General features: G+C 44.5%; 1 protein-coding gene across 2 annotated transcripts in view; it reads left to right on the forward strand.

Moving 5' to 3' along the window:
* Positions 1–25,574, forward strand: part of UHRF2 (ubiquitin like with PHD and ring finger domains 2) — a 212,280-nt gene that overhangs the window by 56,098 nt on the left and 130,608 nt on the right. For both annotated transcript variants that reach the window (XM_063913996.1, XM_063913995.1), the window contains exon 2: positions 20,242–20,475. In XM_063913996.1, coding sequence (XP_063770066.1) covers positions 20,242–20,475 — 234 coding nt within the window. The remainder of the gene's footprint in view (positions 1–20,241; positions 20,476–25,574) is intronic.

Consider the following 25,574-nt stretch of genomic DNA (forward strand, 5'->3'; position numbering starts at 1 on the left):
CCGTTGTTGCCGGGTCGAGGTGCAGTGTGAAAGCGCCAAAGTGAATTACCTGGGTCGAGCAACCCTGCATTTCAACCCGGGTTAAAAGAAGGGTTAAACATGGGTTGGACCCGGGTCGCTGTGCAGTGTGATAGCCTCTGACCCGGGATATTCAACCCAGGTTGTACCCATGTATTTCACGGGTCTTATGACTGAAAGTGGTAGAAGAGGAAGCACCAGGTTATGGGGTTGGCTCCTCCCCCTATGACCCTCCTCCAAGCCAGTTAGATTTTTGTGCCCGGCCGAGAAGGGTGCAATCTAGGTGGCTCTCCTAAAGAGCTGCTTAGAAAAGTTTAGCTTAGGTTTTTTATTTTACAGTGAGTCCTGCTGGCAACAGGATCACTGCAACGAGGGACTTAGGGGAGAAGAAGTGAACTCACCTGCGTGCAGGATGGATTGGCTTCTTGGCTACTGGACATCAGCTCCAGAGGGACGATCACAGGTACAGCCTGGATGGTCACCGGAGCCTTGCCGCCGGCCCCCTTGCAGATGCTGAAGTAAGAAGAGGTCCAGAATCGGCGGCAGAAGACTCCTCAGTCTTCTAAAGGTAGCGCACAGCACTGCAGCTGTGCGCCATTTTCCTCTCAGCACACTTCACACGGCAGTCACTGAGGGTGCAGGGCGCTGGGAGGGGGGCGCCCTGGGAGGCAAATGAATACCTATTTTGGCTAAAAATACCTCACATATAGCCTCCGGAGGCTATATGGAGATATTTAACCCCTGCCAGAATCCGTTAAGAGCGGGAGACGAGGCCGCCGAAAAAGGGGCGGGGCCTATCTCCTCAGCACACAGCGCCATTTTCCCTCACAGAAAGGCCGAAGGGAAGGCTCCCAGGCTCTCCCCTGCACTGCACTACAGAAACAGGGTTAAAACAGAGAGGGGGGGGGGCACTAAATTGGCGTTAGAAATATATAAAAAAGATGCTATAAGGGAAAACACTTATATAAGGTTGTCCCTATATAATTATAGCGTTTTTGGTGTGTGCTGGTAAACTCTCCCTCTGTCTCTCCAAAGGGCTAGTGGGTCCTGTCCTCTATCAGAGCATTCCCTGTGTGTGTGCTGTGTGTCGGTACGTGTGTGTCGACATGTATGAGGACGATGTTGGTGAGGAGGCGGAGCAATTGCCTGTAATGGTGATGTCACTCTCTAGGGAGTCGACACCGGAATGGATGGCTTATTTAGGAAATTACGTGATAATGTCAACACGCTGCAAGGTCGGTTGACGACATGAGACGGCCGACAAACAATTAGTACCGGTCCAGACGTCTCAAAAACACCGTCAGGGGTTTTAAAACGCCCGTTTACTTTAGTCGGTCGACACAGACACAGACAGGGACACTGAATCCAGTGTCGACGGTGAATAAACAAACGTATTCCTTATTAGGGCCACACGTTAAAGGCAATGAAGGAGGTGTTACATATTTCTGATACTACAAGTACCACAAAAGAGGGTATTATGTGGGATGTGAAAAAACTACCGTAGTTTTTCCTGAATCAGATAAATTAAATAAAGTGTGTGATGATGCGTGGGTTCCCCCCGATAGAAAATTATGGGCGGTATACCCTTTCCCGCCAGAAGTTAGGGCGCGTTGGGAAACACCCCTTAGGGTGGATAAGGCGCTCACACGCTTATCAAAACAAGTGGCGGTACCGTCTATAGATAGGGCCGTCCTCAAGGACCAGCTGACAGGAGGCTGGAAAATATCATAAAAAGTATATACACACATACTGGTGTTATACTGCGACCAGCGATCACCTCAGCCTGGATGTGCAGAGCTGGGGTGGCTTGGTCGGATTCCCTGACTAAAAATATTGATACCCTTGACAGGGACAGTATTTTATTGACTATAGAGCATTTAAAGGATGCATTTCTATATATGCGAGATGCACAGAGGGATATTTGCACTCTGGCATCAAGAGTAAATGCGATGTCCATATCTGCCAGAAGATGTTATGGACACGACAGTGGTCAGGTGATGCAGATTCCAAACGGCACAAAGGTGTATTGCCGTATAAAGGAAGAGGAGTTATTTGGGGTCGGTCCATCGGACCTGGTGGCCACGGCAACTGCTGGAAAATCCGCCGTTTTTACCCTAAGTCACATCTCTGCAGAAAAAGACACCGTCTTTTCAGCCTCAGTCCTTTCGTCCCTATAAGATCATATCTGCCCAGGGATAGAGGAAAGGGAAGAAGACTGCAGCAGGCAGCCCATTCCCAGGAACAGAAGCGTTCCACCGCTTCTGACAAGTTCTCAGCATGGCGCTGAGACCGTACAGGACCCCTGGATCCTACAAGTAGTATCCCAGGGGTACAGATTGGAATGTCGAGACGTTTCCCCTTCGCAGGCTCCTGAAGTCTGCTTTACCAAGGTCTCCCTCCGACAAGGAGGCAGTATGGGAAAAAATTCACAAGCTGTATTCCCAGCAGGTGATAATTAAATTACCCCTCCTACTACAAGAAAAGGGGTATTATTCCACACTATATTGTGGTACTGAAGCCAGAAGGCTAGGTGAGACTTATTCTAAAAAATTTTTTGAACACTTACAAAGGTTCAAATCAAGATGGAGTCACTCAGAGCAGTGATAACGAACCAGGAAGAAGGGGACTATATAGTGTCCCGGGACATCAGGGATGCTTACCTCTATGTCCCAAATTTGCCCTTCTCACTAAGGGTACCTCAGGTTCGTGGTGCAGAACTGTCACTATCAGTTTCAGACGCTGCCGTTTGGATTGTCCACGGCACCCCGGGTCTTTACCAAGGTAATGGCCGAAATGATGATTCTTCTTCGAAGAAAAGGCGTCTTAATTATCCCTTACTTGGACGATCTCCTGATAAGGGCATAGTCCAGGGAACAGTTGGAGGTCGGAGTAGCACTATCTCGGATACTGCTACAACAGCACGGGTGGATTCTAAATATTCCAAAATCGCAGCTGATCCCGACGACACGTCTGCTGTGCCTAGGGATGATTCTGGACACAGTCCAGAAAAAGGTGTTTCTCCCGGAAGAGAAAGCCAGGGAGTTATCCGAGCTAGTCAGGAACCTCCTAAAAACAGTGCATCATTGCACAAGGGTCCTGGTAAAAATGGTGGCTTCCTACGAAGCAATTCCATTCGGCAGATTTCACGCAAGAACTTTTCAGTGGGATCTGCTGGACAAATGGTCCGGATCGCATCTTCAGATGCATCAGCGGATAACCCTATATCCAAGGACAAGGGTGTCTCTCCTGTGGTGGTTCAGGATTGGATGCTGGTGACCACGGAGCCCAGCCCGAGAGGCTGGGGAGCAGTCACACAAGGAAAAAATTTCCAGGGAGTGTGATCAAGTCTGGAGACTTTTCTCCACATAAATATACTGGAGCTAAGGGTAAATTTATAATGCTCTAAGCTTAGCAAGACCTCTGCTTCAAGGTCAGCCGGTATTGATCCAGTGGGAAAAACATCACGGCAGTCGCCCACGTAAACAGACAGGGCGACACAAGAAGCAGGAGGGCAATGGCAAAAACTGCAAGGACTTTTCGCTGGGCGGAAAATCATGTGATAGCACTGTCAGCAGTGTTTCATCCCGGGAATGGAAACTGGGAAGCAGACTTCCTCAGCAGGCACGACCTCCACCCGGGAGAGTGGAAACTTCATCGGGAAGTTTTTTCCACATGATTGTAAACCGTTGGGAAATACCAAAGGTGGACATGATGGCGTCCCGTCTGAACAAAAAACGGGACAGGTATTGCGCCAGGTCAAGAGACCCTCAGGCAATAGCTGTGGACGTTCTGGTAACACCGTGGGTGTACCAGTCGGTGTATGTGTTCCCTCCTCTGCTTCTCATACCTAAGGTGCTGAGAATTATAAGACGTAGAGGAGTAAGAACTATACTCATGGCTCCGGATTGGCCAAGAAGGACTTGGTACCCGGAACTTCAAGAGATGCTTACAGAGGTCTTATGGCCTCTGCCGCTAAGAAGGGACTTGCTTCAGCAAGTACCATGTCTGTTCCAAGACTTACCGCAGCTGCGTTTGTCGGCATGGCGGTGGAAAGCCGGATCCTAAGGGAAAAAGGCATTCCGGAAGAGGTCATTCCTACCCTGGTCAAAGCCAGAAAGGAGGTGACCGCACAACATTATCACCACATGTGGCGAAAATATGTTGCGTGGTGTGAGGCCAGGAAGGCCCCACAAAGAAATTTCAACTCGGTCGTTTCCTGCATTTCCTGCAAACAGGAGTGTCTATGGGCCTCAAATTGGGGTCCATTAAGGTTCAAATTTCGGCCCTGTCGATTTTCTTCCAGAAAGAATTGGCTTCAGTTCCTGAAGTCCAGAAGTTTGTCAAGGGAGTATTGCATATACAACCCCCTTTTGTGCCTCCAGTGGCACTGTGGGATCTCAACGTAGTTCTGGGATTCCTCAAATCACATTGGTTTAAAACCAGTCAAATCTGTGGATTTGAAGCATCTCACATGAAAAGTGACCATGCTCTTGGCCCTGGCCTGGACCAGGCGAGTGTCAAATTGGTGGTTTTTTCTCAAAAAAGCCCATATCTGTTTGTCCATTCGGACAGGGCAGAGCTGCGGACTCGTCCCCAGTTCTCTCCCTAAGGTGGTGTCAGTGTTTCACCTGAACCAGCTTATTGTGGTGCCTTGCACCTACTAGGGACTTGGAGGACTCCAAGTTGCTAGATGTTGTCAGGGCCCTGAAAATATGTTCCAGGACGGCTGGAGTCAGGAAAACTGACTTGCTGTTATCCTGTATGCACCCAACAAACTGGGTGCTCTTGCTTCTAAGCAGACTATTGCTAGTTGGATGTGTAATACAATTCAGCTTGCACATTCTGTGGCAGGCCTGCCACAGCCAAAATATGTAAATGCCCATTCCACAAGGAAGGTGGGCTCATCTTGGGCGGCTGCCCGAGGGGTCTCGGCTTTACAACTTTGCCGAGCAGCTACTTGGTCAGGGGCAAACACGTTTGCTAAATTCTACAAATTTGATACCCTGGCTAAGGAGGACCTGGAGTTCTCTCATTCGGTGCTGCAGAGTCATCCGCACTCTCCCGCCCGTTTGGGAGCTTTGGTATAATCCCCATGGTCCTTTCAGGAACCCCAGCATCCACTAGGACGATAGAGAAAATAAGAATTTACTTACCGATAATTCTATTTCTCGGAGTCCGTAGTGGATGCTGGGCGCCCATCCCAAGTGCGGATTATCTGCAATACTTGTACATAGTTACAAAAATCGGGTTATTATTGTTGTGAGCCATCTTTTCAGAGGCTCCGCTGTTATCATACTGTTAACTGGGTTTAGATCACAAGTTGTACGGTGTGATTGGTGTGGCTGGTATGAGTCTTACCCGGGATTCAAAATTCCTCCCTTATTGTGTACGCTCGTCCGGGCACAGTACCTAACTGGCTTGGAGGAGGGTCATAGGGGGAGGAGCCAGTGCACACCACCTGATCGGAAAGCTTTACTTTTGTGCCCTGTCTCCTGCGGAGCCGCTATTCCCCATGGTCCTTTCAGGAACCCCAGCATCCACTACGGACTCCGAGAAATAGAATTATCGGTAAGTAAATTCTTATTTTTTCATTATTTAATACAAGTATGACAGGACTAGAAGATAATGCAAACACATTACCAGACAAGAAGCAGATCTTAAAAAGCTAAGAAACATTACAGGCATTATAATGTAGTATGGTTGAAGAAGGCAACTGTGACGAAATATGTATGCTATCACCACCATCTATCACCGCTACCACCACCACCACAATACACTTCAGTCTGCTCTGCATTACCTGAAGAAGTTGCTTCACCTACAGGTTGAATGAGCATCTCAGTAGAGGTCATCGCAACAGAGCACAAGATAACACTCTATCCCTCACGGGATCTACACAGCAGCAGCACCCTTGACTTCTTCCACATGAAGCAGAGCTGTGGCTAGAAGGGAACTACTATAATGCAGTAAGACATTTTTTACTGGTAAAACCAATTTAAGGTAAGACCAGTCAAAAAATCCGTGAATTGAATAGTACTAAGGGGCAGATTTACTAGCCTTGGAAAGTGATACTGGTGAAGTAGTATTTAGATCCATAATAGCTTGCATCAGATCAGTCATTCAACTGGCATTGTCAGGAGCTTGGTGACCTGGGACAAATGCAACCTGGTCATGGTATTGGACAATTGGCTAGGAATTTAGTTACATTTTAGCAATACAGACCGATTTTTAGAGCAATAGCTTGGATCCCAATACGATATTTGGATAACAATAATGTTGGCGTGGTAGTTGGGTTGAATATTGCCCCTTCAAGTAGATTACTAATGAGGTCTCGTGAGTTTTGGGGACAAAGGGGAAAATGCATCAAGTCTGCTAAAGGGTGGACAGGTGGAGAAGTTGTTCATAGCATTCAATAAGCGTTTAGCTAGCATTTATGAAGTAGATTCTATAAAATTATAGGCTAAAGCCGATTTATTGCTATTGGTCCACTTTTAGAAGTCCTAATACATCTTCAGAATTTTGTAACCTAAAATCTTGTTATAATAATGCTAGTTGGACCTGGAAACGATTCATTTGTTTAAATCTCCTCTAGAGTGATCTCTCTATTTATAGAGGCTTGGCTCAACAATATTTAATGTTCTCAGGTTCTTTGAGAAAAGATGGCTGACAATGGTTTTAGATATGGTGTCAGATTAATAGTTGCGGAACAATTTGTTTCTTTTGGGGTCATATGTCAACAAGTGTTAATATTGGTATCTTATCCCTGCAATAAAAAAAACAACATACTCCTGGTGCCTGAGCTTGTTGGCGCACATAGTATTTGCTTTGTTTGTTTTATTATGTGATGTTGCAATTTTTCAAAAATTGATGCTGCGTTCTAGAGAGCAGAGTGTTGTAATGTTCCACGATAAGACTTTACCTCTGAGAGTGAAGGTGTTTAACTTGTGTTACTCATTTGAGAATTTGGTTGCTATTCCACTGTGGAAATTTACAACATTTGTGGGTCTCTGCAGTGGGATTCCCAGGACAAGGCATGGAGGGGAGGGCTTATTTATTTAGGGATAGCATAATGTCCACTCCAATAATCCATTTGCCTTGCACAATTCAACAAAACATTTAAGGCATTATGACCCTTGGTAGGAATGTCTGATCTTATACAGTGGAGGCAGTTACTATTAAAACCTGCCATCAGGATAACTTTCAAGGGTAGTGTTTTGTGTATGAGCATCGCTACAATCATTTTCTTGCAGTCTGCTGCTGGGAGTGTTTGCTAATTTTGGGTTTCCTGTGTCAACCCTGTCTGTCTGCCACTCCACGAGCAGTGTCCTCTTGCTTCATTGTAAGCTGGGAAATACTGTATAACAAAATAGATGTGAACAAATTAAGACATTTCTTTAAAATGTGAGTTTGATTCAAACAGTAATTGGCCCATACATCTATGATGGATTGCCCCAAATCCTCATTCTGCTGACGTCTGGGAATCTGAGAAATCAAACATGCCGAAAATCCTTGTTTTGCAGATTCAGACTAAAAAATGAATGGGATCAGAGAGTGTCTTTTAACATGCTGAATTTCCCCGATTTTCATATCAGGTCAATGATCATCGATGTGTACCGATTGAGGCTTTTGATTGGCGTCATGGAATCGCAGCACTGATGTATGGCCCACATTAGTTTGAATTATGCTTCAGTTGATTCAGTGTTTTTTGAGTTTCCTTTTTGAGTGCAAAATCTTATACAAATACTTTGTTAGTTTTGCCTTCTTGGGCATTGAAAGGGCAAATGAGTATATGTAAGCAGCTCTTCAAACAGCTATATAGATATTTTGAGAACCAGTTGGTTATGTGAGCCGCCATGCATCCCAGCAAGTCATTTTTCTCTTTTCTTTTCTTTTTTTCTTTAAAAAAAAAAAAAAAAATCTTGGCAGCCTATGAGATCTCTAGAGTGTTGTCCCGCTGTTTTTTGCTCTTAGCTCCCTTAGCTGCAGTTATTTTTAAATTGTAATGTACCTGGAGACCCCTTCTATTAAAAACACCTGCAATTTGTAGGCATCCATGGTCTCTGTAATCTTACTTTCTTGCTCTCCAATAATTGGTTCCAAAATGTGTTGTGATCTGGCACCTATGTAGAGCACATGTATTGTTGTGTGTCTTCATTGTGTACCTACCAGTTATGTCTTACTTACCCAAGAGAATGAGTGTAATGCAAAGGTTATGACATGGCGGTAGGTAACGTGTGGAATTCCAGCTGTGTGCTTTGTCACCGTTTTGCTGTTTGGGCATACTAAAACTATTGCAGGGCATGCATACTGTCCTGGGTCAGCACAGTGCTACTCAAATCTACTCCGTGGGACATAATAATGCTGGTTACACCCTTGAGGATACGCATAAGATGCAACATCGTCAAGTAAAATGATATCGGACATGCACGCCGAATGATAACACTGAATGATATCATCAGTGACGGCATGTACCCACATCCAGGTGCATTCAGTCTTGTCCAATATTTTTAGATTTCAAGGCTGGAACTAAAAATATTGGACTTTGTTAAAGACCCGTGGGAGCGTTCATCGTTAAAAATAACGACAGTGTGAACGATATTTCGTCCTACCCGCTGGCTTGGACGATATATCGGGTGCATATCGTCAAGTGTGTCCCCAGCCTAACAGTGCATGTTTTCCAGGTCTCCTCACAGTATCACAAGTGATATAATTAGAGCCACCTGTGGATCTTTTAAAATGTCATTCATGGTATGAAACTAGATTATTCATACAAATTCCACCAATCGCCTTAAGTGAAAACATAGAGGATGACTCGGACATGCATGGCTTCACCCCCACCCCCACCCCTATCACCAGCCTTTGTTCTCTTCCTTTCCTTTTATTCCCCCCCCCCCTCCATCTTTTATTCTTTACTCTTTCTAACTCCTATCTTCTTAATACTCTTAATCTACTATCCTACAATTGAATACAGGTTGAGTCTCCCTTATCCAAAATGCTTGGGACCAGAGGTACTTTGGATATCGGATTTTTCCGTATTTTGGAATAATTGCATACCATAGTGAGATATCATGGTGATGGGACCTAAATCTAAGCACAGAATGCATTTATGTTACATATACACCTTTATACACACAGCCTGAAGGTCGTTTTAGCCAATATTTTTTATAACTTTGTGCATTAAACAAAGTGTGTCTACATTCACACAATTCATTTATGTTTCATATACACCTTATACACACAGCCTGAAGGTCATTTAATACAATATTTTTAATAACAATGGGGTCAATTCAATTCGGCAACTTATGAATAGCGCCGGGAATTAGCTCCCGACGCTATTCAATTCAGCCGCTAGTTACCCGTGATTGTCGGGAATTCTTCTCTCATCCCCGGGGATGAGAGAAGAAACCCGACAAAAGTGCTGCCTCGCGGCCGGCGCGAGGCTGATTCTGTCGGGAATCAGCCTCGCGCCGGGGAGTTAAGTCGGAGAATGCCCGTTCTCCCGACAATTCAACCTGTTTAGTCGGCGAGAACGGGACATCGCCGACTTAACTGGAGCTGAATTGAATAGCGTCGGGAGCTAATTCCCGGCGCTATTCATAAGTTGCCGAATTGAATTGACCCCTTTGGGGTCAATTCTATTCGGCAACTAAAGAATAGCGCCGGGAATTAGCTCCCGACGCTATTCAATTCAGCTAAAGTTAAGTCGGCGATGTCCCGTTCTCGCCGACTTAACAGGTAGTTTTGTCGGGAGAACGGGCATTCTCCGACTTAACTACCCGGCGCGAGGCTGATTCCCGACAGAATCAGCCTCGCGCCGGCCGCGAGGCAGCACTTTTGTCGGGTTTATTCTCTCATACCCCGGGGATGAGAGAAGAATTCCCGACAATTGCGGGCAACTAGTAGCAGAATTGAATAGCGTCGGGAGCTAATTCCCGGCGCTATTCTTTAGTTGCCGAATAGAATTGACCCCTTTGTGTATTAAACAAAGTTTGTGTACATTGAGACATCAAAAAACAAAGGTTTCACTATCTCACTCTCACTCAAAAAAGTCCGTATTTCGGAATATTCCGTATTTCGGAATATATGGATATGGGATACTCAACCTGTACTAATTAACCGCAACAAAAACAACCAAGAGTAAACATGATTTGTTATTTTATTGATATCTAATATTAATTATATCTTCTTACAACATAAAAATCAACATACGTACCTGTTTTTATACCTGAAGGAAGAAAGTGTTAGAAAATGTATGCAATGATTCATTTGGTGGAATTCAAATGTTTGAAAAGTCGGTTGGGTGTCTGTTTTTTTTGTCTATTAGATAGGAAAAAAAGGGCTCCCAACTGACTTTTCAAACAATTGAATCTCCCCCATTGTATTGCACAACTGTTCTTAGTACAATTTGCAATGAAGAAACCCGTTTGAAAAAAAAAAAAAAAAAATGTAATTCAGTAATGAATACACCTGTGCACCAGACATGACTCCTTCAATCAGGTACAAAATGCTCTGCTCCTGTACAACCTACTTAATTTACGATTGCAGGCACTTGTGTTGAACTTGTTATTGATGAGAAGGGTGTTTCAAAACAGGTGACTGCAATCCTAAATTAAGTGGGAAGTCCGGGAGCAGAGTATTTTGTACCTGATGGAAGGAGTCGTGTGAGGGTCTGGTACTCCAGCACAGAGATTTAGGAAAACATGCGCTGTTAGGGGCTTCTGAAGACTGGATTTGGGAAACATTGGCATCTTATGGCTTTGTGGTACATTGTTATAATTAGGGCACGTGTATAAAGATAAACAGAAGTATCCATTCTTGCCAACTGTCACGGAGTTTGAGAGAACCTTTTGAATGGGTGGTATCCATGTGACCGCCGGTCAGCTGACCGACAGTCACATGACCTCCTCCGTGAGCCCGACGGCTCACTATCCCGATGGTCGGCATGCCGACCAACAGGGACTATTTCCACTCGTGGGTGTCCAAAATTCAAAAGGGTGTAGTACTGGTGACCGGTCATTTTGGTCATTTCTGTAAATGGACTACATAGCAATCGTGTGCTTCATTTGTTTTTAATCTGTATGTATTTCAGGTGCATAAAAGTGCAGGTCCGTGGCTTGTGAGCTAGTGCAAGGTAGTGTCTGCAGTTTGAGATGACTGTAATTTGTGCATGTTAGATCCGTGTGAAATGCAATTGGTCTGTATTTTATGTTTTTTGGTAAACCATTGTATTAAAAGAAACCTCTTATTTATATTGGTTAATGTTAGGTATTGCTATAGTGTAACAGAACATATAGTTTCTTATTGGTCTACATATACGTTTTCCTTTTCCCTAATTCCTGAAATAAGTGAGTCATGATTTTTTTACTGGAAACTGCTGGTTTCGCTGCTTTCCCCACCACTCATTTCCTGACATACTTTCATTGTGTGTGTGTGTGCCTTTTGAAAAGTAACTAAAGTGAAGTAACTGAATCACCATAGCAACAGCGTGAATGTGTTACATATTACATTACATAGTTTTTCTGCATGCAGAATATTTGCAAGTTGTCCCTTTTATCTGGCAAGTTTAATTTTTAAGGACAAGGATATTGTCTAATTAAATTGCAGTCAAATCGTCCACATTCTTCAAATGTGTTTTTATTTTTAAGAGTGAATTAATGTGGAGCTGCTGTTTTGCCTGTGTGCTATACATTACTGAGTGATATATTATATATATTTTTTATGTTCGTGTAAGTCTGTGCTGTTACACGTGTAGTCTGCACCTGTGAATAACTGTATTTATCCATTTTCCTAAACAAAGCTTAATGGCGTTTATATAAAGGGAAGAGGAAAAGGAAGGCCTTGTCTGACACACAACAAAGACGCTGCACTGTAGTTGTAACTGTACACTCCAAACGTGTAGAATTATTGCTTCCTGCAAATGGTTTACAATTGTGCAAATAGAATAAGAAAGCAACAAAGAGAATCATTTTCTGTTAAATCGTGTTCATTTTACAGAGGACACGTCTGTAAAATAAAAAAAATAAAAAAATTGCAAATTACAGCAAAATCTTTTTGTTCATGCATTTAATTTGTACACTGCAAGTGGAGCAAACAAAAATTATCTGGTTATACACCTACATGGTAAACGAGAGGGTGCAAGAGCAAAAACAAAGGGAGAGGCAAGGGAGGCATGGAGGAGGGGCTAGGGAAAAGGAGGGGTTAAGAGGTGAAGGCAGAGATGGCAGCAAAAGGGGGAGAGAAACAGTGAGAGAGAGATTTGGGATGCAGGAGGAGAGACAGACTGAAGGACGGCAGAAGAGACGGGAATATGTATAATAAAGGAAGGGAAGTGCGCCCTGTAACAAAGATGCTAATTGAGGTTGCCAGTCAACAGACTTTAGAGTGTAATTTCTCACGAGCAGGGCCCTCTTCTTTTATGTCTCTTACTTAAGCTATCTTCTTTTCAATCCGCCCTTTGATGGCACCAAATCCCTCTTGTTTTCTGCTGCCCTGATACTTATTTCAGTGTTGTCTGCAGACGCAGCGATGTTTATATACACTGTACTTGTCCTGTATTGTATTGAATTGTAAGTCACTGTCTTGATGTTTTGCTTATTTGTTTACTCGGTAATTGGGCGCTGTGGATTCCATGTGGCGTCATATAAATAAAGAGTAGTAGTAATAATAAAACATTTTTTGAATCTCCATTTCTTCTGGGTGCCTCTGATGCTATCTTTTGCCTTCCCAAAGTACTTGGCTGTGACTACGTATAGATTACATATACTTTTTTGTGCTTGACTGTACTCTTTCATTCTGGAATGTTTTCCCCAGGCAAAAGGATTGGTGCAGTTACTGTAGGTAGATTACCAAACCTGGTTTTATTGGTCTTTCTGTATGCAATTACATCTGATTACTAGTCCACTCTTTGAGACTTTATGACTCCTACATTTACAGGGTGACTCTGTATACTACTAAGTGTTAGTATCTTTTTGTACTGACAATAATATATAGCTAATGTTTCATGTCACCAGACACTTGTATTCCATTGAGTAATGATACATTTCTCTGACGTCCTAGTGGATGCTGGGAACTCCGTAAGGACCATGGGGAATAGCGGCTCCGCAGGAGACTGGGCACAAAAGTAAAGCTTTAGGACTACCTGGTGTGCACTGGCCCCTCCCCCTATGACTCTCCTCCAAGCCTCAGTTAGATTTTTGTGCCCGGCCGAGAAGGGTGCACACTAGGGGCTCTCCTGAGCTTCTTAGTGAAAGTTTAGTTTTAGGTTTTTTATTTTCAGTGAGACCTGCTGGCAACAGGCTCACTGCATCGAGGGACTAAGGGGAGAAGAAGCGAACCTGCCTGCTTGCAGCCAGCTTGGGCTTCTTAGGCTACTGGACACCATTAGCTCCAGAGGGACCGAACACAGGCCCAGCCTCGGAGCTCGGTCCCAGAGCCGCGCCGCCGGCCCCCTTACAGAGCCAGAAGCAAGAAGAGGTCCGGAAAAATCGGCGGCAGAAGACATCAGTCTTCAACAAGGTAGCGCACAGCACTGCAGCTGTGCGCCATTGTTACTCAGGCACACTTCACACTTCGGTCACTGAGGGTGCAGGGCGCTAGGGGGGGGCGCCCTGAGCAGCAATGTAAACACCTTGGCTGGCAAAAATACACCACATATAACCCCCAGGGCTATATGGATGTATTTTAACCCCTGCCAGAACTCACCAAAAAGCGGGAGAAAAGGCCGCCGAGAAGGGGGCGGAGCCTATCTCCTCAGCACACGGGCGCCATTTTCCATCACAGCTCCGCTGGAAGGACGTCTCCCTGACTCTCCCCTGTAGTCCTGCACTACAGAAAAGGGTAAAAAAAAAGAGGGGGGCACTAATTTGGCGCAGTTTTAATAATAACAGCAGCTATAAAGGGAAAAACACATTTTATAGTGGTATTCCTGTCTATATATAGCGCTCTGGTGTGTGCTGGCATACTCTCCCTCTGTCTCCCCAAAGGGCTAGTGGGGTCCTGTCCTCTATCAGAGCATTCCCTGTGTGTGTGCGGTGTGTCGGTACGATTGTGTCGACATGTTTGAGGAGGAAAATGAGATGGAGGCGGAGCAATTGCCTATTATACAGTTGTCACCCCCTAGGGAGTCGACACCTGAGTGGATGAGCTTATGGAAGGAATTGCGTGACAGTGTCAGCTCTTTACAAAAGACAGTTGACGACATGAGACAGCCGGCTACTCAGCTTGTGCCTGTCCAGGGGTCTCAAACGCCATCAGGGGCTTTAAAACGCCCGTTACCTCAAATGGCAGACACAGACACGGATACTGACTCCAGTGTCGATGATGAGGAGACAAACGTGACTTCCACTAGGGCCACACGTTACATGATTGAAGCAATGAAAAATGTATTGCATATCTCTGATAATACAAGTACCACTAAAAAGGGTATTATGTTTGGTGAGAAAAAACTGCCTGTAGTTTTTCCTGTATCCGAGGAATTAAATGAAGTGTGTGATGAGGCGTGGGTTTCCCCCGATAAAAAACTGATAATTCCTAAAAGGTTATTGGCATCATACCCTTTCCCGCCAGAGGATAGGGCACGTTGAGAAACACCCCCTAGGGTGGATAAAGCGCTCACACGCTTGTCTAAACAGGTAGCACTACCCTCTCCTGATACGGCCGCCCTAAAGGAACCTGCCGATAGAAAGCTGGAGAATATCCTAAAATGTATATACACTCACACGGGTGTTATACTGCGACCAGCAATCGCCTCAGCCTGGATGTGCAGTGCTGGGGTGGCGTGGTCGGATTCCCTGACGGAAAATATTGATACCCTAGATAGGGACAGTATATTACTGACTATAGAGCATTTGAAGGATGCATTTCTATATATGCGTGATGCACAGAGGGATATTTGCCGACTGGCATCAAGAGTTAGCGCGCTGTCCATTTCTGCAAGAAGAGGTTTATGGACGCGGCAGTGGTCAGGTGATGCGGATTCTAAAAGGCACATGGAAGTATTGCCTTATAAGGGGGAGGAGTTATTTGGGGTAGGTCTATCAGACCTGGTAGCCACGGCAACTGCTGGAAAATCCACATTTTTACCCCAGGTAGCTTCTCAACCTAAGAAGACGCCGTATTATCAGGCGCAGTCCTTTCGGCCCCATAAGGGCAAGCGGGCAAAAGGCGCCTCATTTCTGCCCCGTGGCAGAGGGAGAGGAAAAAGACTGCAGCAAACAGCCAGTTCCCAGGAACAAAAGCCCTCTCCCGCCTCCGCAAAGTCCTCAGCATGACGCTGGGGCTTTACAAGCGGACTCAGGCACGGTGGGGGCCCGTCTCAAGAAGTTCAGTGCGCAGTGGGCCCACTCGCAAGTGGACCCCTGGATCCTTCAGGTGGTATCTCAGGGGTACAAATTGGAATTCGAGACGTCTCCCCCTCGCCGTTTTCTAAAGTCTGCTTTACCGACGTCTCCCTCAGACAGGGAGGCAGTATTGGAAGCCATTCACAAGCTGTATTCCCAGCAGGTGATAATCAAGGTACCCCTCCTACAACAGGGAAAGGGGTACTATTCCACACTATTTGTGGTACCGAAGCCGGACGGCTCGGTGAGACCAATTTTAAATCTAAAATCCTTGAACACTTACATACAAAGATTCAAATTCAAGATGGAGTCACTCAGAGCAGTGATTACAAACCTGGAAGAAGGGGACTATATGGTGTCTCTGGACATCAAAGATGCTTACCTACATGTCCCAATTTACCCTTCTCACCAAGGGTACCTCAGGTTTGTGGTACAGAACTGTCACTATCAGTTTCAGACGCTGCCGTTTGGATTGTCCACGGCACCCCGGGTCTTTACCAAGGTAATGGCCGAAATGATGATACTCCTTCGAAGGAAGGGAGTTTTAGTTATCCCTTACTTGGACGATCTCCTGATAAGGGCAAGATCCAGGGAACAGTTGGAAGTCGGGGTAGCACTATCTCAGATAGTGCTGCGCCAGCACGGTTGGATTCTCAATATTCCAAAATCGCAGCTGATCCCGACGACACGACTTCTATTCCTAGGGATGATCCTGGACACAGTCCAGAAAAAGGTGTTTCTCCCGGAGGAGAAAGCCAGGGAGTTATCCGAACTAGTCAGAAATCTCCTAAAACCAGGCCAAGTCTCAGTGCATCAATGCACAAGGGTCCTGGGAAAGATGGTGGCTTCTTACGAAGCAATCCCATTCGGCAGATTCCACGCAAGAACCTTCCAGTGGGATCTGCTAGACAAATGGTCCGGGTCGCATCTTCAGATGCATCAGCGGATAATCTTGTCACCAAGGACAAGGGTGTCTCTCCTGTGGTGGTTGCAGAGTGCTCATCTTCTAGAGGGCCGCAGATTCGGCATTCAGGACTGGGTCCTGGTGACCACGGATGCCAGCCTGAGAGGCTGGGGAGCAGTCACACAGGGAAGAAATTTCCAGGGCTTGTGGTCAAGCCTGGAGACATCACTTCACATAAATATCCTGGAGCTAAGGGCCATCTACAATGCTCTAAGCCTAGCAAGACCTCTGCTTCAAGGTCAGCCGGTGCTGATCCAGTCAGACAACATCACGGCAGTCGCCCACGTAAACAGACAGGGCGGCACAAGAAGCAGGAGGGCAATGGCAGAAGCTGCAAGGATTCTTCGCTGGGCGGAAAATCATGTGATAGCACTGTCAGCAGTGTTCATTCCGGGAGTGGACAACTGGGAAGCAGACTTCCTCAGCAGACACGACCTCCACCCGGGAGAGTGGGGACTTCACCCAGAAGTCTTCCACATGATTGTGAACCGTTGGGAAAAACCAAAGGTGGACATGATGGCGTCCCGCCTCAACGAAAAACTAGACAGGTATTGCGCCAGGTCAAGGGACCCTCAGGCAATAGCTGTGGACGCTCTGGTAACACCGTGGGTGTACCAGTCAGTGTATGTGTTCCCTCCTCTGCCTCTCATACGCAAGGTACTGAGAATCCTAAGAAGGAGAGGAGTAAGGACTATACTCGTGGCTCCGGATTGGCCAAGAAGGACTTGGTACCCGGAACTTCAAGAGATGCTCACAGAGGACCCGTGGCCTCTACCTCTAAGAAGGGACCTGCTCCAGCAGGGACCCTGTCTGTTCCAAGACTTACCGCGGCTGCGTTTGACGGCATGGCGGTTGAACGCCGGATCCTGAAGGTAAAAGGCATTCCGGATGAAGTCATCCCTACCCTGATCAAAGCCAGGAAGGATGTAACAGTACAGCATTATCACCGTATTTGGCGTAAATATGTTGCGTGGTGCGAGGCCAGGAAGGCCCCTACAGAGGAATTTCAACTGGGTCGTTTCCTGCATTTCCTGCAAACAGGACTGTCTATGGGCCTAAAATTAGGGTCCATTAAGGTTCAAATTTCGGCCCTGTCGATTTTCTTCCAGAAAGAACTGGCTTCAGTTCCTGAAGTTCAGACGTTTGTCAAGGGGGTACTGCATATACAGCCTCCTTTTGTGCCTCCAGTGGCACCTTGGGATCTCAATGTAGTTTTGGGGTTCCTAAAATCACATTGGTTTGAACCACTCACCACTGTGGACTTAAAATATCTCACATGGAAAGTGGTAATGCTGTTGGCCCTGGCTTCAGCCAGGCGTGTCTCAGAATTGGCGGCTTTATCCCATAAAAGCCCTTACCTAATTTTTCATACGGACAGGGCAGAATTGAGGACTCGTCCTCACTTTCTCCCTAAGGTGGTTTCAGCGTTTCACTTGAACCAGCCTATTGTGGTACCTGCGGCTACTAGGGACTTGGAGGACTCCAAGTTGGTGGACGTAGTCAGGGCCCTGAAAATATATGTTTCCAGGACGGCTGGAGTCAGAAAATCTGACTCGCTGTTTATCCTGTATGCACCCAACAAGCTGGGTGCTCCTGCTTCTAAGCAGACTATTGCTCGTTGGATTTGTAGTACAATTCAGCTTGCACATTCTGTGGCAGGCCTGCCACAGCCAAAATCTGTAAAAGCCCATTCCACAAGGAAGGTGGGCTCATCTTGGGTGGCTGCCCGAGGGGTCTCGGCTTTACAACTTTGCCGAGCAGCTACTTGGTCAGGGGCAAACACGTTTGCTAAATTCTACAAATTTGATACCCTGGCTAAGGAGGACCTGGAGTTCTCTCATTCGGTGCTGCAGAGTCATCCACACTCTCCCGCCCGTTTGGGAGCTTTGGTATAATCCCCATGGTCCTTACGGAGTTCCCAGCATCCAGCGTCAGAGAAAATAAGAATTTACTTACTGATAATTCTATTTCTCGTAGTCCGTAGTGGATGCTGGGCGCCCATCCCAAGTGCGGATTGTCTGCAATACTTGTACATAGTTATTGTTACAAAAATCGGGTTATTATTGTTGTGAGCCATCTTTTCAGAGGCTCCTCTGTTATCATGCTGTTAACTGGGTTCAGATCACAGGTTGTACGGTGTGATTGGTGTGGCTGGTATGAGTCTTACCCGGGATTCAAAATCCTTCCTTATTGTGTACGCTCGTCCGGGCACAGTATCCTAACTGAGGCTTGGAGGAGGGTCATAGGGGGAGGAGCCAGTGCACACCAGGTAGTCCTAAAGCTTTACTTTTGTGCCCAGTCTCCTGCGGAGCCGCTATTCCCCTTGGTCCTTACGGAGTTCCCAGCATCCACTACGGACTACGAGAAATAGTATTATCGGTAAGTAAATTCTTATTTTTTTTTTCTTAGCCAGAGGGTAAAGATTGCTCCGTGAGTACCCCCCTTTAGGTTTATGTTTTGGAAATCAGACACACATGTAAACCTAGACGTATTTAATCATGTTCTCAGTACATGGTTTTATATTTTGTGGGTTGCAAGAAGGAGTTTATATTACAAAGACTTAAAATATCCTTAGACAGGGAATCTTGGACTATGTTAGACCGATTTAACTTGGGGAACATGTGTAGTTATAGGACATAAGTGCCCTCAAGTGTGTTAAATAGGTATGGGGCAGTTAATAACTGTTAATCTAAATCAGACATGTCCAAACTCCGGCCCGGGGGTCTATTGCGGCCCATGCTGACATTTCCATTGGCCCGCAGCCTCTGCTCACATTTCCTGTCTGCTCACATTTTCACCGGCCTGCAGCTTCTGTGCAGCCGGAAGTAGGTGGAGCAGTAGACGCGGAACGCCAGAGGGTGGGATGCACAGTGAGAACATCGCAACCCAGTGGCGTTCCCAGCAGCCAGCTGATGGTGGGGCCCCACCAGCGCGCATTTACCTTTCCAGGAGAGGCGGAAGGACTTTCCGGCTTTCTTGCTGTCTGGTGCGGGTGAGGGGTGCCGGCTGCCACTGTGAAGCTGAGAGGTTTTTGCCATCTTTCTGGTGAGTGTGCGGCTGGTGGGGGCAGGAGTGCTGGACAATGCTGCAGGAGGGAGGGGGGATTAGGGGTATTGGCACACTGTGTATGGATGATTCTGGCAGCACTGCTGGGGTCATATAATGTGTATCTGGCACTGGGGGCATTTATGTATCTGACTGAACTGCTGGGGTTATTTAATATGTATCTGGCTGAACTGCTGTGGTCATATAATATGTATCTGGCAGCACTGCTGGGGGCATATAATGGGTACCTGGCAGCACTGTTGGCGGCATATAATGGGTACCTGGCAGCACTGCTGGGGACATATAATGGGTACCTGGCAGCACTGCTGGGGGCATATAATGGGTACCTGGCAGCACTGCTGGGGGCATATAATGGGAACCTGGCAGCACTGCTGGGGGCATATAATGGGTATCTGGCAGCACTGCTGGGGGCATATAATGGGTATCTGGCAGTACTGCTGGGGGTATATAATGTGTATCTGGCACTGGGGGGCATTTGTGTATCTGGCAGCAGTGCTGGGGGCATATAATGTGTATCTGGCAGCACTCCTGCCATGAGAAAGTTCCAGCATGTGGCTTGTGTTGTGGATTGTAATCTGTCCCAATATACTTAGTTATTGAATTGGCAGTATGTACATTTTCATCTAAATGGTTCTTTGCTGTCATAGCAATTTAAATCTCCAAATTTTAATTGTGGTAGAAGGGGGCAGTTTAGAGTGTAGATGGGCAAGATGAGTGATCTGATAAGGCCATAGACAACCTATATCACGTGTAATGGGAGACCATTAACGGGGTAGCAAATGCAAATTGAAAGACAATTTATTTTCTTTTTCACATGACTATGTATATATTTGAACTTTTTTATTTTTTATTTATTAGCTTGAAGATGGACATACTCTTTTTGACTACAACGTTGGATTGAATGACATTGTCCAACTACTAATCCGTTCACAGTCTGATGATGCTGTTCCTTCCATGAAGAAAAAGGATGCAGATGGGAAAGGCCACCTAAATTCTGCAAATAAGCACAAATCGCGAGCCAGTGCTCCTTCTGTTCAGCCATCTACTTCCGCCCGAGCCTTCCTCATTGATCCAGGCATTGGAATTTACAAGGTTGGTGTTAAAATGTATTACGCTTGTTCATTGATATAATTTTGCCACATCACTATAATACGCAAGCTTTGCCGGCTGAGTAGTGTTGTAAAATAAAACTGTAATCTGTTGTATCAACGTTCTAAACTGGGGAGTGCTAAAGAAACTTTTTTTTTTTTTTTTTTGACTAAGCTAGCCTTTAGCCTTGTTATTTTTGTTCTAGGCTACTAATTTCATAGTGACCTCAATAGAATATAAACAAAAAAATGCTTTTTTAAAATTTGCCGCCTTTTTAATTATCTTTGGCAGTTTGTCAAGCCCTGGTTTATTTTGATGGAATGTTGAAAACGTTCTCCATTTTAGTTTTATACAGTGGCATGTATCACGTTTGTAGCCTTTTCTTGTATGTATTTTGTATTCATCTTTACTTTTCTTAACTAACTTTTTCACAGATAAAATTCATTTATGTAAAAATTTATTATTTTCATACAGTTTTTTTGCCTTGCTTTGATTTAGCTGGTGACTCACACCATATGTGAACATAAAATAGGCTTAAACTGGCCTTGCCTTCTCAGCCCATGTCTTTCAGCGGGTGGAAAAAGGAGGGTAACGAATTGCAAATATATGTAGTGGTTGAATGCATGAAACATCTGCAGCTCTTGTGTGGTTTCTGTGGGATTCTTGTATCTTTTCTGTATGAAAGGTAGATAATTGTTTAGATAATTATTGTGGTTTGCGTCTATTACTTTGGTTATATGTCTTATCAGTAGAAGTTAGTAGAAGATGGCGAATGAAACCACTAAAACCCACCCAAAATGTACATTTTCAGATTTGAACCCTGAAGGCCATTGCTACATTGTTCATCCTTGATATACAGTTCCTTAAAGGTCTGTGTAAAAAAATAAACAGAAAAACAACTTTTTTGTTTCCCCATATCATCACAGACTACAAAAAGCAGAGCATTGACACTAGGGAGGCCAATCCCGAGCCTTTTTATCAATCCCGAGATACCCAGGATTGGGATGAAGACCCGCCCACCCCAACCCACACAAATACCATCGTGGGTGGTAGCTGGGCTCATAGGCGGCGAGGTGCGGTCCGGGCGGCGCAGCCGGCTGGCGTCAGTCTGCGCAGCTTGACCTGTGACATCATATCAGGCTGCGCAGTACGCTCTGCCGGGGGCAGGGTGAGCCAGGAGGAGGGAGCCGGGCCGGGTCTGAGCCTCCTGAGGAAGTTCAATGCTGCCTGGCATTAAAAAAAACAACCAATGGGGCAGGTAAATCCCGCAATCCCCGGGATTGGAGCTTCCATTCCCGGCATTGAATTACGGACGTTTTTGGGCCTAAATCACACCGATCCCGATACCAGGATTGGCCTCCCTAATTGACACCACTGCCCCATGTATATGACTCTACCAATCTACACTGCGCTTCTGTAGAGGTATGGTCTGCATAGATGGCAGTCTGCTTCAGAGAAGCCCTCCCTGCCAGTGACGTGCGGTGGGGTGAGGCAGAGCCTTTCCTGTCATACTAACGTTTGCACCAGACTGTGTAAAGTATATGAAAAATACAAAGAATATATTAGAAATATCTTCTTTGTATTATTCTAATAATTTTTATAGTAAAAACTCTGGAGTAAAAAGTCTGGCGCCTATCTTTTCCGCACATCTCTGATCAAAACGAAACTAATTTCCAGGAGTATATACTGTTGCACCTGTGTATAATGCCCACATGTACCCTTTGGCTTATATATTGTATATAAATCTGGCTTTGCTACTAGCCAGTGGCTCCTGGCCAATTTACCTCACCGCACGTTCCTGCTCCCTCCAGTATATGAATGTGTATATAGGTACATGTGTAATATAGTATTTATTTCATGTATATTATTCCTTTCAGTAACGCACAGCTTTTTAATACATTAAAGCCCTTGTAAAGCTGAAGAAGTACAGAAGGGATGTTTTTTGATTATAAAAGTGGATGCAGTCGCCATAGATTTAAGTTGTAGCGATTATCCCATTAGGCAAGGGTCTCTTAAGTTATACCCCATATTGTAGCGAGCAGTGCCTTCTCTGTCTGCTGTTAGCCAGTTTTATTATGACTCAAGTGGAATATTAATGGTGTCTTTAAAACCAAAAGTAAAATCTGTAATGGAGCACATGTTTATATTGTATCTAGTGCATTGTTTATTGTATAGATTCTCCCTTTTAACTAGGTACAAGGGGAACCATTGATTTGTTTTGTTTTAGACTTGTAAATTTCAATGAAACATCATTTTTAACTGTTCATTACATTATATTTAAAAGTGTATATTAAAAAAAAACTTAGACCTCTTAATGTGTGGACGGTGTTTCCTAAATATAGGAATTATGTGACTGTACACACATTCAATGCTAGAACATGGGAGAGATATGCTAAAGGTGGCAGAAAGAATGGGAGGAAGCCTGCCTAATATTAGATGCAGTTAGCCTAGTGTAGAAAACGTACACTGTGTGAGCACAGTTCCTAATCACGGCAGAAGGCAGTGGCTTATGGGTAGAAACCGCTAGCTACAGTAGATGTAACAATAATGAGAATGCACACAGGGAGAGCACAATGCCCGAGCACGACAGACATCCTCAAGATGGCGGAAGGCAGTGGATAAAGCAGACGCTATGCTGTTCCTGCAGATGTCGAAAGAGCAATTTAAAATGCTCCCCTCCTTTTTCTTTTTTCACCCTTTTTTTTTCCTTCTAGATATACCAGTCATTACTTCAAAAAAGAGTTCGCTCATCTAGCAGTAACAAAACATAAAGTGATTTGCTGAAAAAATACTCAGACTGTTAATTTCGGCAGTTCACTTCACTAGTGGTTCAATTACACTTCTCGCCTGCTAGTCTTTTTCCATGTCTCATTTAGCATTCAGTTGCCATGGGGATTTTTACTGATCGCGAGCTTGCACTTGTTCTCTACTTGTTGCAGCAATTAAAGCAGGCATTTTCTCGTTTATTTAAAACTATTTTTAAGGCCCGAGAAAGGTTGTCAATGAATTTACTATACAAGTACATCATCCTGTAATTTCTGTAGTTTAGGAAGAAATAGTAGACCCTGGTAGCAGGCTGACTGTATATTTTGTATTGTCAAGGTTTTGTTGTCCAGTACTTCCAGTCCAACCCGTAGAAAATATATACTTTTAAATTAAATCTGAAAGTAAATGACTATGTTTGGTTTCTTAATAATATGCATCAATCCTTTTATTTTGTGCTATTTCTAGTCAATACAATAGATGAGTAATGCATTACTGCATGCCTGCAGATATATTTGGAGGTAGTCAGTCAGTTCTGCTGGTATTAGGACATTTTGGCAGTTCTATCTTCAATTGCAAAAGTCTGATTTATACCTATAACCACCATTCTGAAATCTTTTGTTCCGTTAAACAAGCAATTCATCTCTACATCCTATGCTGAGATGCAAAATATAAATCATTACACAGTACTTATTTTACCCTTAAATTTAGATTTATCACAGACACCACTTGTTTTAAGTGTAAACTACCAGAGGTCTTTATTCCACACTTATATTCAAATCACACTAGGGGTTACTTTTGAATTGACTCCTGAGTGGGCTTTCTGGGATATAATTTCTTCACCTGGTTCGCCCCGCCTTCCCAAGGGTATACGCCAGTTGTTGGCAAAACTTGAATAACTATTTTCTTGCTAACGCTTACAATTCACGTCTATCACAGTATTCAAGCTGTCGATTTTTTTTTTTTATCTTATTTTTTTTGTGTGTGTGTGATTTTCCTCCCATTTTTGGAATGTAGTGTTTTCTATAAAGTCAAATCACAGACTGTATAATTTGTTATAGATAGTATGAAAATGCTTACTTGTTCTCATACTTCTGTTTTCAGCTTTTTGTTTTGTTTTTAAGATTTCCTCCCATTAGATTGATATTTTCTTTACCCAAAAACATTTACTGTTTGCTTAGTAATAGAAGCTACACGTTTTTGCGTTTGCAGTAAATAAAACACTTTATAGGATATGTACACCAAAACTACAGTTTTTTGCGTTACTTGAATTTTTGGATCGTAACACAACTAATATGCCCCAAAATAGAGAAACTGATTGCATGTTTGTCGCCTGGATAACTGTAAAAACGCCAGAAAATTAGTCACAAATGTTTTGATTGGTCTGATAAAGCGGAGAAAAGTCTGCTGCAGCTAGCAGTGCTTCTCACAGGCCAGTGCAGTTACTAATAAAAGGCTAGCTGCCCCACTGTGCATAGAGAACGTACTATCAGTCTAATGGTATTGGCATAGTAATGTCTGTAAGTGTTTGTTTTTGTGGCTGCTGATATTGCTGTTAATAGCTTTCTTTTCTCATTATGTTGCTGTTGGAGGTCAGAAGTAATGGGGCCCATACATCAACACTATCGGCACAATGCTCCATTTTGCTGAAGATTATGTAAGCCGATCGGCAAAATCGTAAATTATTGGAAATCTTTGATTCACCGATTCTGACCAGAAAGTGATCAAAATTGGTGTGTCAGAGATTTTTTTGCATGTTGGATTTTGCAGGTTGTCAGAGAATCAGATCGGGGAATCCGCAAATCTGATCGGGTCCCTTAACTCTAGATTGAAATTGCAAAAGTAAAGATATTTTTGTGTACCTTTTCTGCAGTAATATTGGCTAGGACCTGGGACTGGCCATCAAGCAGTCACAAGATAAGATGGTACAGTTTTTCTCATCTAGAGTATCAGAAAAAGGAGATTTATGGTAGACTTACCATGGTTAAATCTTTCTGTGAGGTACTGTACACTGGGTTCCACAGGGAATACATCGGGGTGTAGAGATGGATTTTGATCCAGAGGCACCAACAGGCTAAAGCTTTAGACTATCCCAGAATGCGTTGCCATGCCTCTTCTATAACCCTGCCTCCAGGCACTGTGAGATCCGTTTTGTTAACCAGTCCAGTGCAGAAGCAGGTAAAAGAGAAGGCAGATGTTAGTCACATAGAACCACATTCTCAAAACAGGAGAAGGGACTAGTGGCTAATGCCATACAAACCCAAAGAAGCTATGTGCGTCAGGGTGGGCACTCTGTGGAACCCAGTGTACCTTGCAGAAAGAGATCTAACCATGGTAAG

Source organism: Pseudophryne corroboree, chromosome 1 (genome assembly GCF_028390025.1).
Source record: "Pseudophryne corroboree isolate aPseCor3 chromosome 1, aPseCor3.hap2, whole genome shotgun sequence".
NCBI lineage: Eukaryota > Metazoa > Chordata > Amphibia > Anura > Myobatrachidae > Pseudophryne > Pseudophryne corroboree.